Source organism: Harmonia axyridis, chromosome 3 (assembly GCF_914767665.1).
Source record: "Harmonia axyridis chromosome 3, icHarAxyr1.1, whole genome shotgun sequence".
NCBI classification, from domain to species: Eukaryota; Metazoa; Arthropoda; class Insecta; order Coleoptera; family Coccinellidae; genus Harmonia; species Harmonia axyridis.
Genome location: NC_059503.1, coordinates 60,562,990 through 60,576,148, shown reverse-complemented (window position 1 = coordinate 60,576,148; position 13,159 = coordinate 60,562,990). Strand labels below are relative to the sequence as shown.

At 32.7% G+C, this 13,159-nt stretch overlaps 1 protein-coding gene and 1 long non-coding RNA gene across 2 annotated transcripts; one reads left to right on the top strand and one right to left on the bottom strand.

Annotated features, from left to right (window-relative positions):
• Positions 1 to 4,684: 4,684 nt before the first annotated feature.
• Positions 4,685 to 8,847, bottom strand: LOC123675903 (nucleolar protein 8). The gene is made up of 6 exons (XM_045611464.1): positions 8,518 to 8,847; positions 7,134 to 7,885; positions 6,104 to 6,249; positions 5,661 to 5,920; positions 5,186 to 5,386; positions 4,685 to 4,999 (listed from the first exon to the last, which is right to left on the bottom strand). Exons 1-6 carry the CDS (start codon positions 8,708 to 8,710, stop codon positions 4,806 to 4,808), a joined length of 1,746 nt encoding a protein of 581 aa, XP_045467420.1. The 5' UTR covers positions 8,711 to 8,847; the 3' UTR covers positions 4,685 to 4,805.
• A 167-nt stretch (positions 8,848 to 9,014) lies between these two features.
• Positions 9,015 to 9,745, top strand: LOC123675904. Its single transcript, XR_006746829.1, has 2 exons — positions 9,015 to 9,540; positions 9,693 to 9,745. It is a non-coding gene; the product is annotated as an uncharacterized LOC123675904 (long non-coding RNA).
• The last annotated feature ends 3,414 nt before the right edge of the window (positions 9,746 to 13,159 follow it).

The following is a 13,159-nucleotide window of genomic DNA, read 5'->3' as shown; positions in this document are numbered from 1 at the left end:
TCAAAGGCCAAAACTTAATGATTAAAAAAAAAATTATCTCAAATAATCTATTATTCCAACAAAAGAAACAAAATAACCAACTTTGAACTTGAGAGAATCGGGACTACTCAAATAAACTTATTTTCATCGAAAAAGTATTCAAAAATCAACAAATAAAAATAAAAATTAAATAGCCAAAAGATTGTAAACTTGCCCTTATCCCGCGGTGCTAGGTGAATAATTAGGCCCTGCCTAAACCTAGTTTTAATTTCTTCAAACTTTTCACTCGAAACGTGTAATTCCTTTTTAATAACTTCACTCCCGATTCGCGCACTCCGAGCTTATCTAATTTATACCAAAAAAAAAATCTAAAACTTTATCCCAAAAAATATCCCTGTTTTACTATTTCTGACCTAATTCAACCTTTTTAGAGTTAAAACAATTCCTTCTTCCTTAAAAACTTAAAATTCCTTCAACTCTCTATCATCTACTAAATTTCCTTTATTTTTGATTCAACCTTGTAAAAAAATTACTCTGATCTTCAGAAGAAGTTGTTTTAATATAAGTCCGGTTTCGCGACCGACGTTCGAATTCTCAACCCTTCTCAATATGAGACCCTAAGCGATACTGATTTCTTCCTTCAACCTCAACAAAATCGTAACATCTTACGTATCTAAGACCGCCTCAACAATTGCCCAAGATACCATGCCAATTAGATCATTGGTTAGAAAATTTTTTATCCTTCTTCAATTTTTCGTCAACAGACCCCACCTCGACTTCAAACTAGATTTTTCTGTCGATCTCAGCAAGAAACATACTCCGACTTTGCCTAACGAACTTTTTGCTGTGTCATCTGAGAACGACCATGACGGTTTTTCGCATGTATCGAACTCAGATAAGTCAAGATTTCCCCGTATCTAAATTATTTTTCTTATCCGTGAAAAATTTATCGATTTCACCAACGCAGTGAGACGATAACTAAGAAAAGCAATAATTGAAAAATAAAGCATCCTGCTTCTAAGATAAGATCGGTTTACACAAGTCGCGATCGCTCTTTTGAATTTAACGTATATTCTTTCTGAATAATAATCCCAATAATTTCAATAGTTTCAATAATTTCCAAATCTCCGATTTACTACGATAATTTCAATAATTTCCAAATTTTCGATTTACTACAGAAATATCGAGAACGAAGAGGTGAAAGTATAGGAGTAGTACTTCCGTTCCAATCTGATTCAGTAGGTGATGAAATCCTTTGGTCTACTTGCACAGCTAGGGGGAAAAGGGGCAACAATTCAGAGAAAGATTGTCAATGAAAAGAACATTAAGTCTTCAATGGATTATCGTTTATTATTTATAACCCAGCATCATTTATTGCTTCGATCGGCAACTTCATTATAGAAAGAATTTCTCGGGGATTACTTCTCAAAGATAGCCATAAAATTATAATTTTATTGCCAACAGATATAATATGAGTAGTTGAACAAGTCCTACAAAAATACCGTCAGTTCAAAAATGAGAACGCTTTATATTATGCTAGTGTCCATTGATTCATTTAAGGTTTTCACTATCATTCCTTATTTATTAATTTTTTTGGAATGAAAAAAATTATTAGAAATTTTTTTTTGAAGAATAAATACCTTTATAATGCATAATATAAATTTTCGAGCAAACATTTCCTTTCTAATGAATCCTGCAAGATTGTTTCTTTTTAAAAAAAAATTATTGTGCATTGTGTTTTTGTGTGAAGATTTTAATGAAACTAAATCATGTGAAGCGTTGGACAATCTGACTGAATATTTAATAATGTACAATTCCGATAAAGGCTTCTTGGATTCGCTTGTTGATGCTGTAGTGACTCTTTCTGCCCGAGAGGTGGCGTTATGGGCGTCGTATCACACTCAAGTACAGCCCCGGCGGGTTTATGAGAGTCACTGCGTTGCAGCAGAGTCACCTTTCCACGATGATGTGCGAGGGTTTCTTAGGCAAAGATAGCTGGATTGCTTAACTGAGTCCACCAGCGATCTCGGGGCGAAACACACATAATCCTCAGGAAGAGGACCTACATAAATTTAGAACGAGAACGAAAAATGCTCAAATCTCAAGTAGTAGCTCTGACAATGAAGTGGGTTTTTTGAGAACGAGAAAAATCAAGAAACAATTCTCCAATGCACACGAAGATGAAACAGACCAAAATTCTGAATTGTAATTCAAAATGAACTGTTTTTTCGCCATACTTGAATTTAGTATTTAGTTTTTCACTAAAAGATTCGAACTGCTTTCTAACCATTCAAAATATTTTTATTTCTTAAGATATAGGTATCGAGATATTTTTTAATAAATTTCAAAATTATGAATGCAATAGAATGCAAGAAAAAAACTCCCCAACTTGTCACAGGCGAACTGTGTGATGTTGTCAAACTGCAACATGGATCCCTATACAGGGTGTTTCCTAAACATGCGGCAAAAATTCAGGGGGTTGTTCCTTGGACTATTCTAAGAATATTTTGTCCTTTGATGATTTTTGAAAAACCTATTTGTTTCGAAGATATAGGGGAAACAAAATTTCAGATAATAACATTTTATTATGAAAAATTACATGAAAATTCAACTCAACCTACAAAAACTGTTGAAAATGACCACCTCTAGCCAGCATACAAGCAGACTATAGACTATTTGACTATTATGAATCTAGCGATTCATAATAGTCAAAGATAAAATGTTAATTGCTAATACATCACAAAACGAATTCAAATGAAAACCGTGTTTAATCTGTATTCCTTTACCATCTGCACTTATCAATTTTTAGTCAAAAAACTGGCCGTTTTTAGTAATTGGAATGTTGTTAAACAAATTTAAAAATAAATTGTACCTACTTAGTAAACACAGTGCGGTACGCATTTTTATTTAAACTATTATTAATTTTAAAAATATGAAAAATGTTGTTCGCCCTGTATCTTCGAAACAAAGAGGTTTTTCAAAAATCATCCAAGGACAAAACATGCTTAAAATAGTCCAAGGAACAACCCCCTGAATTTTTGCCGCATGTTTAGGAAACACCCTGTATAAGAGATTTTGTTGTGGTTAAGTTGGACTCGTTCTCCTTGAGTACTGATGAAGAGAAGTGACTTTTGATGGCTTGCCTTCAATTAAGGCTCCCCATGAAAAGTGATACTTCTCCTTATAAAATAGGTACTATATATAGGTGACATACTTGGAAACGTTGAAATGGGAAGTTCGTTTTGTGGTTGTCACAGACTTCCAATCCTATCAAAATTCAACACATCAATGGACTAGTTTAGTGATGTTGATAATACTATATTTGACACGATAGAATTAAAAAATAGAGCAAAACTGATAAATCAGTGAAAAAATTTTGAAAATCCATCAATAAATGACTGAGAAATAGATTATTTAAATTTACGTATTTTAGCGAGGAACGTCTTTGGTCTGTGACGTCACGGCACTTGCCTGTGATCGCTACACCATAAATTACTTTTGAATACTTAGCCGCGCCAAGGCTCTCGCGCCGTTTGTAGTTGTACAGTGTAGTTTTGTTTTTATGTCACCATAATGGAAGAAGGCTTCGTGAAAGGACAAAGTGACAATAAAATAGATATATTCGCAGTGATGGAGTTTTTTTCTTCAAATCCATCTTTGTCAGTGCTGAAATAAAAGGAGTTAAACTTTTCAAGTAAGTATCTTCTTTTGAGTTTGCTTCATCATGGTTCAACTTATAACGATGATTTATTTAAAAAACGTTTCATAAACAGTTTGTAGTTGAGTACTAGTTGTTGAAGTCTATCAATGGCAAAACATATTTGTGTGAGCAGTAAAAAGCCATCGTGTAACGAACAAAACACGGCACGAACGGCACAAGTGATTGTACACCAATGAATTCGTAAGCACTCTGCGAATACCAGTCGTCTAGTGTGTGACGTCACGCCACTTACACGTACTATGAAATTATTCTTCCAAGGGCAACTTCAAAGTCCCATAACTTTTTCATTTCTAGAGATATTTCAATGATTCTTCCACATTTTTGTTTCATTTTACTTAAATTTTTAGAATTAATCCTTAACAAAAAAATGAAAACTAGTCCATTATCAATATAATGTGATTTGGATGAAGTGAAAAGTTTTGCGGCATTATTCGCAATTTCTCTCAATTCTGTTGTTAAATCAATTTCGGCAGACATAATTCACGAATTTAATGGGTAATTATAAATAATTTCAAAATACGAAACATATTATTCAAATTCATATTTCGTAATCTGTCAATTTTCGTAAAGTCACACCAACTGCCAAGATACAATAGAAATGTCACTAGAAATCGCCGATCAGTTGAACCACAGTCGATATGAGTTGGAACAACGCCCGTTCCTTTGAACTGAGATCACCAATAACTAACAGTTCGGTTGATCTACTGATGAACGTTGGTACAACTCGACCTTAGAGGAAGGACATTTCAAACCTTTTTCTAACCTCAAAATTGCTTTATGAAAAATGTTTCTTTTGTAAAGGGAACTTCTCACGGAAAACAGGACTTTACTTTCTTTTATAAAACTGGCCCTTAGACCTTCATTCTAAATTTAAATTAATATGCGGAATAGGCTTTGTGACTGAAAAATATTGTAAAAATTCATTAAAAATCTAAATAGAGGTCCTTGTTTGTTTGGAGTTAATTGAAACCCTTTGCTAACTAGTTAGCTTATAGAATATAATGTATATTAATTGCTAATAAACTAATAAACATTTTATAATAAAATAGCTTAAAAACTGAATTATAAACAATTTAATTTTCAACTTATTCATAAATAACATATTTTATCTTTTCAGTGCTTTTTCCCATCGTTTGTTTTTCTTCTTCTTACTGCCCCCTAACTTTCTCTTCAACGGTTTACTCTTTCTTTTGGCATTTCTGATTTTCTTTTTTACGATGTCCTTCAATTGTTCTCGAGATTCATCAAAATCTCCTCCTTTTGCTTGAGCAGCTATCCGTTTCACAAAATCTAAGCCCTCTGTAAAAAAAATAGTTCAATGCATCTTCATTTCAATTTCACAAAGTCACATACAGGGTGGGCTACTGTCCATGGTACCCTAAACTAATCAAGAGACTATGGCAATCCGAAGAAAGCAATAACATACAGGGTCATCTATTTGAAATATCGAAGTTGTTAATACTTTTTTAATTTTATATTTATTACCTTGATATCTAAAATCGTTCTCTTCAAAAAAGAATGGTTCGGTCCATACTTTTTTTGGCTTCTTGATCTGAGGTTTCTCTTCTGAATTCAATTCTTTGGTTTCATCTTCATCATCAGAGGAATCATATTTATAAGGATTTTTTTCATTCAAGCAGAAGTTTCCTAAAGGCAATGGAACTGCTTCTTCTACAGGTTTTTCTTCTAGAAAATAATAGGAATATTAAATATAAAAATAGAAATATTAATCAATGATTTATTATTTCTATAACATATATTAACTTTTGTTTATAGAAACCTATTTGACATAACAAAATAAGCTATGTACTTTCAGCCTTAAAATAACTTGGATTCATCTAACACAGGAAAAAACATAGTAGTTAAATGAAATGAAGCAATGTTATTTGAAAAAATGAAAAGTAAAACAATGAAATTACATGATTTAGGGAACTATAACTAATTCAAAGATATTTCTCACCCTCAATTTTTTCATTGCTAAAGAGCTCTCGAATGCTGAAACCACCACTTTGCCCTAAAGCTGCCTTAAGGTCAACTTTAACACAATGTACACGTTCTTGAGAGACTTCAGGGGCTTGCGTTACTTCAGCTTTCTTCTCGTTTATTTGCTTTTTCTTCTTGTTTGTACTTTTTTGTTGACTTTCTTCATTTTTTAATTCATACTGTGCATGATTCGGATTAGATGGATCATACCTGATATATCTTGGTACATTACTGGAGCTACAAAGAATGAAAATTAAAATATTAGTAAAAGGTACCGTTATTGAGTTACAACTTCACAAAACAAAAAATTATAAAGAAGAAAGGTAAGTAGGTAGCTCACCACATGAAAAAAGGTGTCACATTAATGTTGAACATAATTTTATATTCTGTTGTAAATTTTTTTTTTTTTTATGAACTTACCCATTGAGTTTTTGTTTCGACTTAATTTTTTCGCCTAAGACTTCTTCCAAAATATCAAAATCTTTATTTTCCTGATTATGACTATTTTCATCTTGTTCACCTTCAGCAAATCTATGATCTAATTCAAATCTCTTGTCACTTTCAATCTGATGAAAAGAAATGGGCAATATAGAATTATTTCTGTTTTCACTAAAGATAGGAACAATATAAAATTATTGGGGGTGCAAAGAAACCTTATTTTCAAACCGAACCGAATTTTTCGGTCCAGCTGTATTGGCCGGACTAGGCAGGATTTAAAGACCGAATCACAAACCGAACTGCCGCGGCGGTTTTGGTCCCTTGTGATCAGGGAAATAACAAGGATGGAAGCGATCCCAAAACAAATAATTCAGATAACAAACCGTTAATAAACAAAAGGAGAGCAGAAACGACACTTCTTCAGGGCAAAACCAATTTAGTTTTAGCTAATTTAAGGGTTTAGGCCTTGTTACCAGTATACCTGTCCTGATTTAAGGTCAGAATATAAAGATTATTATTATTCTTAAAAACAAAAAGTCTGATAAAAAAACAATCACAAACAAAATTGGTGAATATCTTTCACCAACAGCCTATTTTAGGGTGGGATTTGTTTGAATTTTGGAATTACATTTTTGAACTTGTACCAAAGTTTCTGTCATTGTAACGGAACAAGTGTTCCAAGTGAACGCTTGTTCTCAGAAATGAAGAACATATTCGACGATAAGAGAAGTTTGTTAGATCCTGAAATTGCTAAAAAAAATAGTGTTCATTCACGAGAATTTTTAGTTATTCGACTATTCTAAAATGGGAAATATTTTTTGTTTTTTAACCTGTGGTTATTTGTCATGACTGATGTGTTTTTTCTTGAAGACTTTTTGTATTTTTTTAACCTATAATAATTATGACTGATGTTCCTTTTCTAGAATCAGTATTTCGGTTTGGTTTTGGTGGCACCCCTGAAAATTATTATCATTTCCACTAATTATAAGAATAATAAATGATAATCACTTACCCTATTCTCAATATTTTTTTTTATATCCAAAGTGTCATCCACATCAGAATCAGCATTATCAAATAATGTGAGCTTTATCCTTTTTTTTTTGTTTTCAGAACTTTTCCCATTTTCCTCAGTGTCATCATCAGTAAATTTTATTATTTTAGGATTTTGCCGAAATAAATTAAAAGCATTTTTCTGTAGACGATAATTTTTCCTCTTCTCATCAAGTGCTTTTTTTCTTCTAATTTCTGCTTCAAATTGATGTTTTTCCAAGACTTTTTGATTGCATGTTGATTCAGATGAACCCTTGCCAAAATCTTCTATTTTCAATAAACCATTGATAAACTTTGCACCTCTATTTGCTTTTCTGACTAGGATAATTTCCTCACTATTTTCTTGTTTAGGTTCCTTATCTTCTTCATCTAAACTATATGTATTTTCATTCTTTGTATTCACATTTGTATGTTCCTCAGAGGAATCTGAAGAAATGCATGAAATATCCTTTTTTCGTTTGACTCCCTTATTTCCAGCCCTTTTTTTTTCTGATGTAATGGAGGAATTATCTATATTTTTTTTTGTTTCACAAGAAATGTTATTTTCAGAGTTATGAAGAACAGGTTTTGTATTTTCTATAACTGGACTCTTTGCCTCCTTTTTTAGAGGATCTGTTTCACGTTCTCTCTTCAATCTCTCCAAAAAACTTTCTTTAGCTATTTTTAAGGTTACATAGTTCCCGTGCCATGGTTCTTGATTGAATGTTTGAAAACCTAAAAATGATATAAAAGTTAACCAGTTTTACTGAAATTTGGACAAGTTTTTGTTGGTATGCTTTATTACTTGACCAATATTTGGAAGCTAGGTGTTCCCTGTTTCAAGGCTGCAATAAAGTAGACAATAAAATAAAATAGAAATGATAGATTTAACTGATGAATTTAGTATGAGAGGAGCAATCTGATCCTTGAAAATAGATATCAGGTATATAACACATATCACTCCAAAACAATATTTCATGGTCAATATAGTTTGTAACTGAAGTTTCAAACTTCCATTCATCATTAGAGACTAGTGGAAACTAACGGTAGCTTCATGAAATTTCTTCAATAAACATGTTAGTTCACAAAAGTTTTGGGATTTCCTGGATAGCAGAAGAAATATTGCATTATTATGTTTAAGGTATGGTTTGTTGAATACTAGAGCCTTATGTGTAGAATTCTCAGATTTTCTATTGGGGGGAAAAAATGGCTACTGTCTAACAGCAAAGTGGACAATGTCTTGCTTTCATGAAAACTATTCGATGTAATGCAAATTCAAACCGAACAAGGTGAGTCTTCAACTCCTGAATTTTTATTTTCGGGGTTGCATTTAACGCATAAAAGTATTTTTTACATTTGGTACTTACATTCTTGAAGAACAGCATCATCTGTCATCAAATTTACGTATGCGAAGAAACATGATGAATGTTTGAAAGTAACCACTTTTCTTTCCTTGATCTCAATAGAAATCACTTCACCAAATTGTTGGAATTTAGATTTAATTTCATCTTCACTAACAGTTTCGGGGAGATTTTCTATAAAAATTCTATGCTGTTTCATTTTTTCACAATAGAAGGGAAAAATTAAAAATGAAAATTTTCATTTAGAAACTAAAAGGTTAAAATTAGTTAACCTACAAATCACAGGCTCGAAAACACATATATCAAAGTAGAACATAGAATAATAACAATATTTTAGGTCTATGCATACACCATAGACCTAAAGCGCGTTCGGCAATAGCATCCGAGAGCGGACGGATATTTTAGTCACGTGACCACAGATATGTCGGATTTTACAGATTTATCTGTAATAAACGAACGGTACAGAGCTTCCTGAGCTTCAGCTGTTATGTCAGTTCTTTGATATACGCATGTGGCTCCCTTCGTGGCTAAATGAAATGAAATCATTAGTAAAACATAATCAATATTCATAATATACACTTTTACTGTCTTGCCTGCTGAAGAGGCGTTAGAAATTTATGCTTTTTTTAACTATACTAAGAAGTTTTGAGTTGATGTTGTTTTCAATATTGAAAAATAGGTTAAAATTCTGAAGGTATGGACTTTAATATTATCAATTATTTACTGCAAGAAATTCACAAATTCATTGCTATGTAGTTGGTTGCCACAATTCATATCACAATAAGAAAAAGTAGCTCGAGAAAGAAGGAAAGATATGGTGATATGGATTATTAGTGTGAGAAGAGTTTGATAAGAATATTTGAGAAATGATAGCAAATGTCTCTCATTTAAAACTTATTGTAGTGCTGATCATATTTTGAGAGAAATGGCAACCTGAAGTATTCCATAAAATATGCAGTGCTCATTTTGTGTGAAACGTGAGAAAAAATGATCATGAGAGAACTTCATTTAACCCAAAGATTTGTAGAGGTTAGTTTAAATTATCTGTATCAGGATTTTCGTCCATGTTATCGATAATAAAACGAATTATTCAGGAATTTGGACCAAATTCCTGAATAAATTCGTTTTATTATTAGTTTAAATTATGTTACGTTTATCTAATCTCATTCTACTTATTTCAGAAGTATAAAAAAACGGATACCTAATTCCTCTACAAAAATGAAAAGATATAAAAAGAAAAATGGTCTGATCTAGTAGAAAGTATATTTCCAAGGAGGAATCACTTCTAAAATCTCCATTCGTTTTATGAAGACAAAAATGTTTCAATGGTTTAAGAAGGAAAAAAGTAAATTTCATGTCAAATTGATCCAAGTGATTTGGAAGATGATATCTTTTTATTTTCATCAGTAATTTAATGGACTATGGTGCCAAGGGAATGTGTGATGGGATAACTTACTGCCATAGGATAAATAAATGATATGTAAAATCAATGCAGTATTTGATAGTAATAATAATTTATTTGCACACAAGAAATTCATAAAAACATACGCCATCAAAAGTTTACATGGCTTGTCAATCAAAAAATCTCAAACTATAAATGAGTAGTATTAAAAGTCATTGTATATGATTTCCAATAATTTCACTGACTCCCCATTCTTGAAAATAACATCAATCAGAAAAGCAACAAGCCTCGGGTCCAACTGACAAACTTCAAGTCCTTTTCCTGAATATGGTATTTTTTTCTCTGAAACTTTCGTATGATAATAAACTATTAGCTGACACAAATATAGATATAGTACCTTGAATACACTGATCTGGCTTTATATTCCCAATTGATTCCATGCTGGGTATATTTATTGCCGAACAGGACATTTATAAAATACTTCTGGGACACTGATGTCCCAGTCGATACCCTTGAGGGAGTAAATTTCTTCTGCTTCATCCATTACATAATTTCGATATAATAAGGTGGAAAATTCACTGAAGTCTGTCTCATTTATTTAGAAGTAATGAAACCAGTCCACTTCATATATTGTAAACATGGTCAGCTTTTTTAAAAGCTTGGCCTTTTTCTTCATATACCTAGCTTGAATGTCCATCGCTTTTCTGAATAAACTGAACATGCACAACGCTTTATATAATTACACGAAAAAATTATCTGTCCCCAAAGTCTTACTAATGATATTGTCCAAAGTCACCACCAGATATCTCATTCCAAAAATATACACACTGTCTAGTGCCTATTCATTTGTTATCTGCATTCCATACCCATAATTTTATTTAAAATCCAATTATAGATTTATAACAAGTTAGGTATTGAAATTTTTCAATACAAACTACGACGAAATGTTAATTTTTATAAATAAACAAACATCAAAGACAGATAAAATCCAATAATCCATAGACAAAGGTAAACTCTGTGGATAAAATCGTTTTGCTAGGTCGAAAACGTCCGACGAAAAAGATTGACATCTGATTGCTCAGATATCTTTGCCGAACGCTCCAGATGTGTATTCCCCTCAATCTGGATGTAATAAACGAACGGTTCAGACAAGTCCGAGCGGTCCGAGGTAATAACCGAACGCGCTTTTTATATCACATTTGATATTAGGCATAGACCCTTAGAACTCTATCTGAGCATAGACCTAATATCATATAATTTGATTAAGATGCATAGAATACCTGGTGTGTCTACTTATACCTGTAAAGTGTAAAACTTTCAGACAAAACGGAAGATTTTTCAGATTTATACCTACTTGATTTCGAGAGATCGCATCTGTTTCAGATGGCGCATATATCGTTTACATTTGACATTTCTCTCAATTCTCGACTCTTGTGAACCAAGGGCGTAGATCTTTTTTTTCTTGGGGAGGGATAATCGAAAAAAAATTTTTTGACGACAATTTTTATTCATATCTGTAATGTTAGAAAAAGAAGTTTGATATTGAAGTTTGAACCAAATTACTCGAAATAATTTTTGTAGTTACTAATTCGGTTGTTCTTACCTTATACTGGATATTCTCAAATAAGAGTTACGAAGGAAAATGAGGAATTACTTGGATAATTTTGAGAAAAAAAAGTTTCATAAATATGAGCCCACAAACACTTTGCTTTCAATATACAGGTTGTTTCTAGTGTGTCGTACAGTTTATCAAATATTTATTAATAATACGGTCTGTTGGGGTAAGATTGGCCCTTTAAGGGTAACATTGGCCCAAAGTTGGAAAAAGTTTTGCTGTGCTGTATTTCAATCACATGATGTGTTATCGACCTAGTTTACCCATTACTGGATAGGTAGCACCACTGGCCCACCTGTTGATGAAGTGGGAGATTAGTTCCATATCTCACCACCACTCCAGTGTTGCTCCATATTTACTGTAAGAAAGTGGTGAAATTTGTTGTCTCCCAACTTTTACTTGTGAACGCTAATTCTTGAAGAGTTACTAGCAGGTAAGTGTATAATAATATTATATATTCAATTGTTTCAAGTATTTTTGGTGTAATAATGCTGTTAGCTTTGTTATATACAAAATAATTCGACTTTACTATTTCATGACATCTTTGGCCCAGAGTTGGGGTAACTTTGGTGGCTGGGCCAAAGTTACCCCAAGACTCATATTTTCGATATAATACTTGAGTAGTATTTAAAAGAGCTAATGGCAAGTTTGGAAGAAAAGCGAAGAGACAATTTGATGGCTGGATTTGCCAAATGTGGAATCCATCCCTTAAACAAGCAAAGACTACTAGACCGTCTTCCAGAAAACCAGCCCGCCGTGGATAAAGAGTCTATAGGAGAAGCTTTTATGGAACAGTTGGAGAAGAAAAGGGCTGAGTTTTTAACTAAAAATGGCCCGAGAAGAAGGAAGAAAAAATTGCAAGTGCCCGCTGGCAAGAGTATTGCATTTGAAGAGGTTGAAGCAGCAAACAAACCTTCTACCAGTGCGTCAAAAAAGACACAAGTTTCCAGGAAGAAAAACAAAAAAAAGCAAAACTCTTCTTCAGATGAAGATGATGTTGAGATGGTGTTAGAGTCTGAGGCAAAGCGAAACATTTTCCGATCTGGAAGAAATATTACAGGAAGTAGCAGGCATACCTGTTCACAGGCCTAATGATGAAGAAACACCAGTTGCGTTGAAACCTGAAGACTTGGCTATTGATAACTTTGTAGTGGTTAAGTATGATGGAAAGAAATACCCTGGCAAAATTGTTAGTTTATCTGAAGAAGAACCTATAGTTGAATGCATGGAAAAAAGACTCAAGTTTTGGCGCTGGCCAGAAAAACAAGATTGCCTGACTTACGACTGGGTGGATGTTTGTAAGAAGATCAATCCTCCAAAAATTGCTTCAAAGAGGAACCAGTTCCATGTGCCAGAACTGGACAACTAGTATGCTAATATATGTATGTAAATAATGATGTGAACTGATATCTTCTTTTATACAATAAATTTTTTTTTTCAATAATATTAAGTCTGTTTCATTTATTCCCATTTCTTATCATTTCATGGATGTTTTTGAAGTAAAAGCAGGTAAAAACACAAACTAACATGTCTGGTGCTAATTTTATCTTGTCTAACTTTAGCCCAACCAATACTAAACATAGGTTTTATATGGTTTGAAAGTATGGGACAAAGTTTCCCCAATTCAAGGC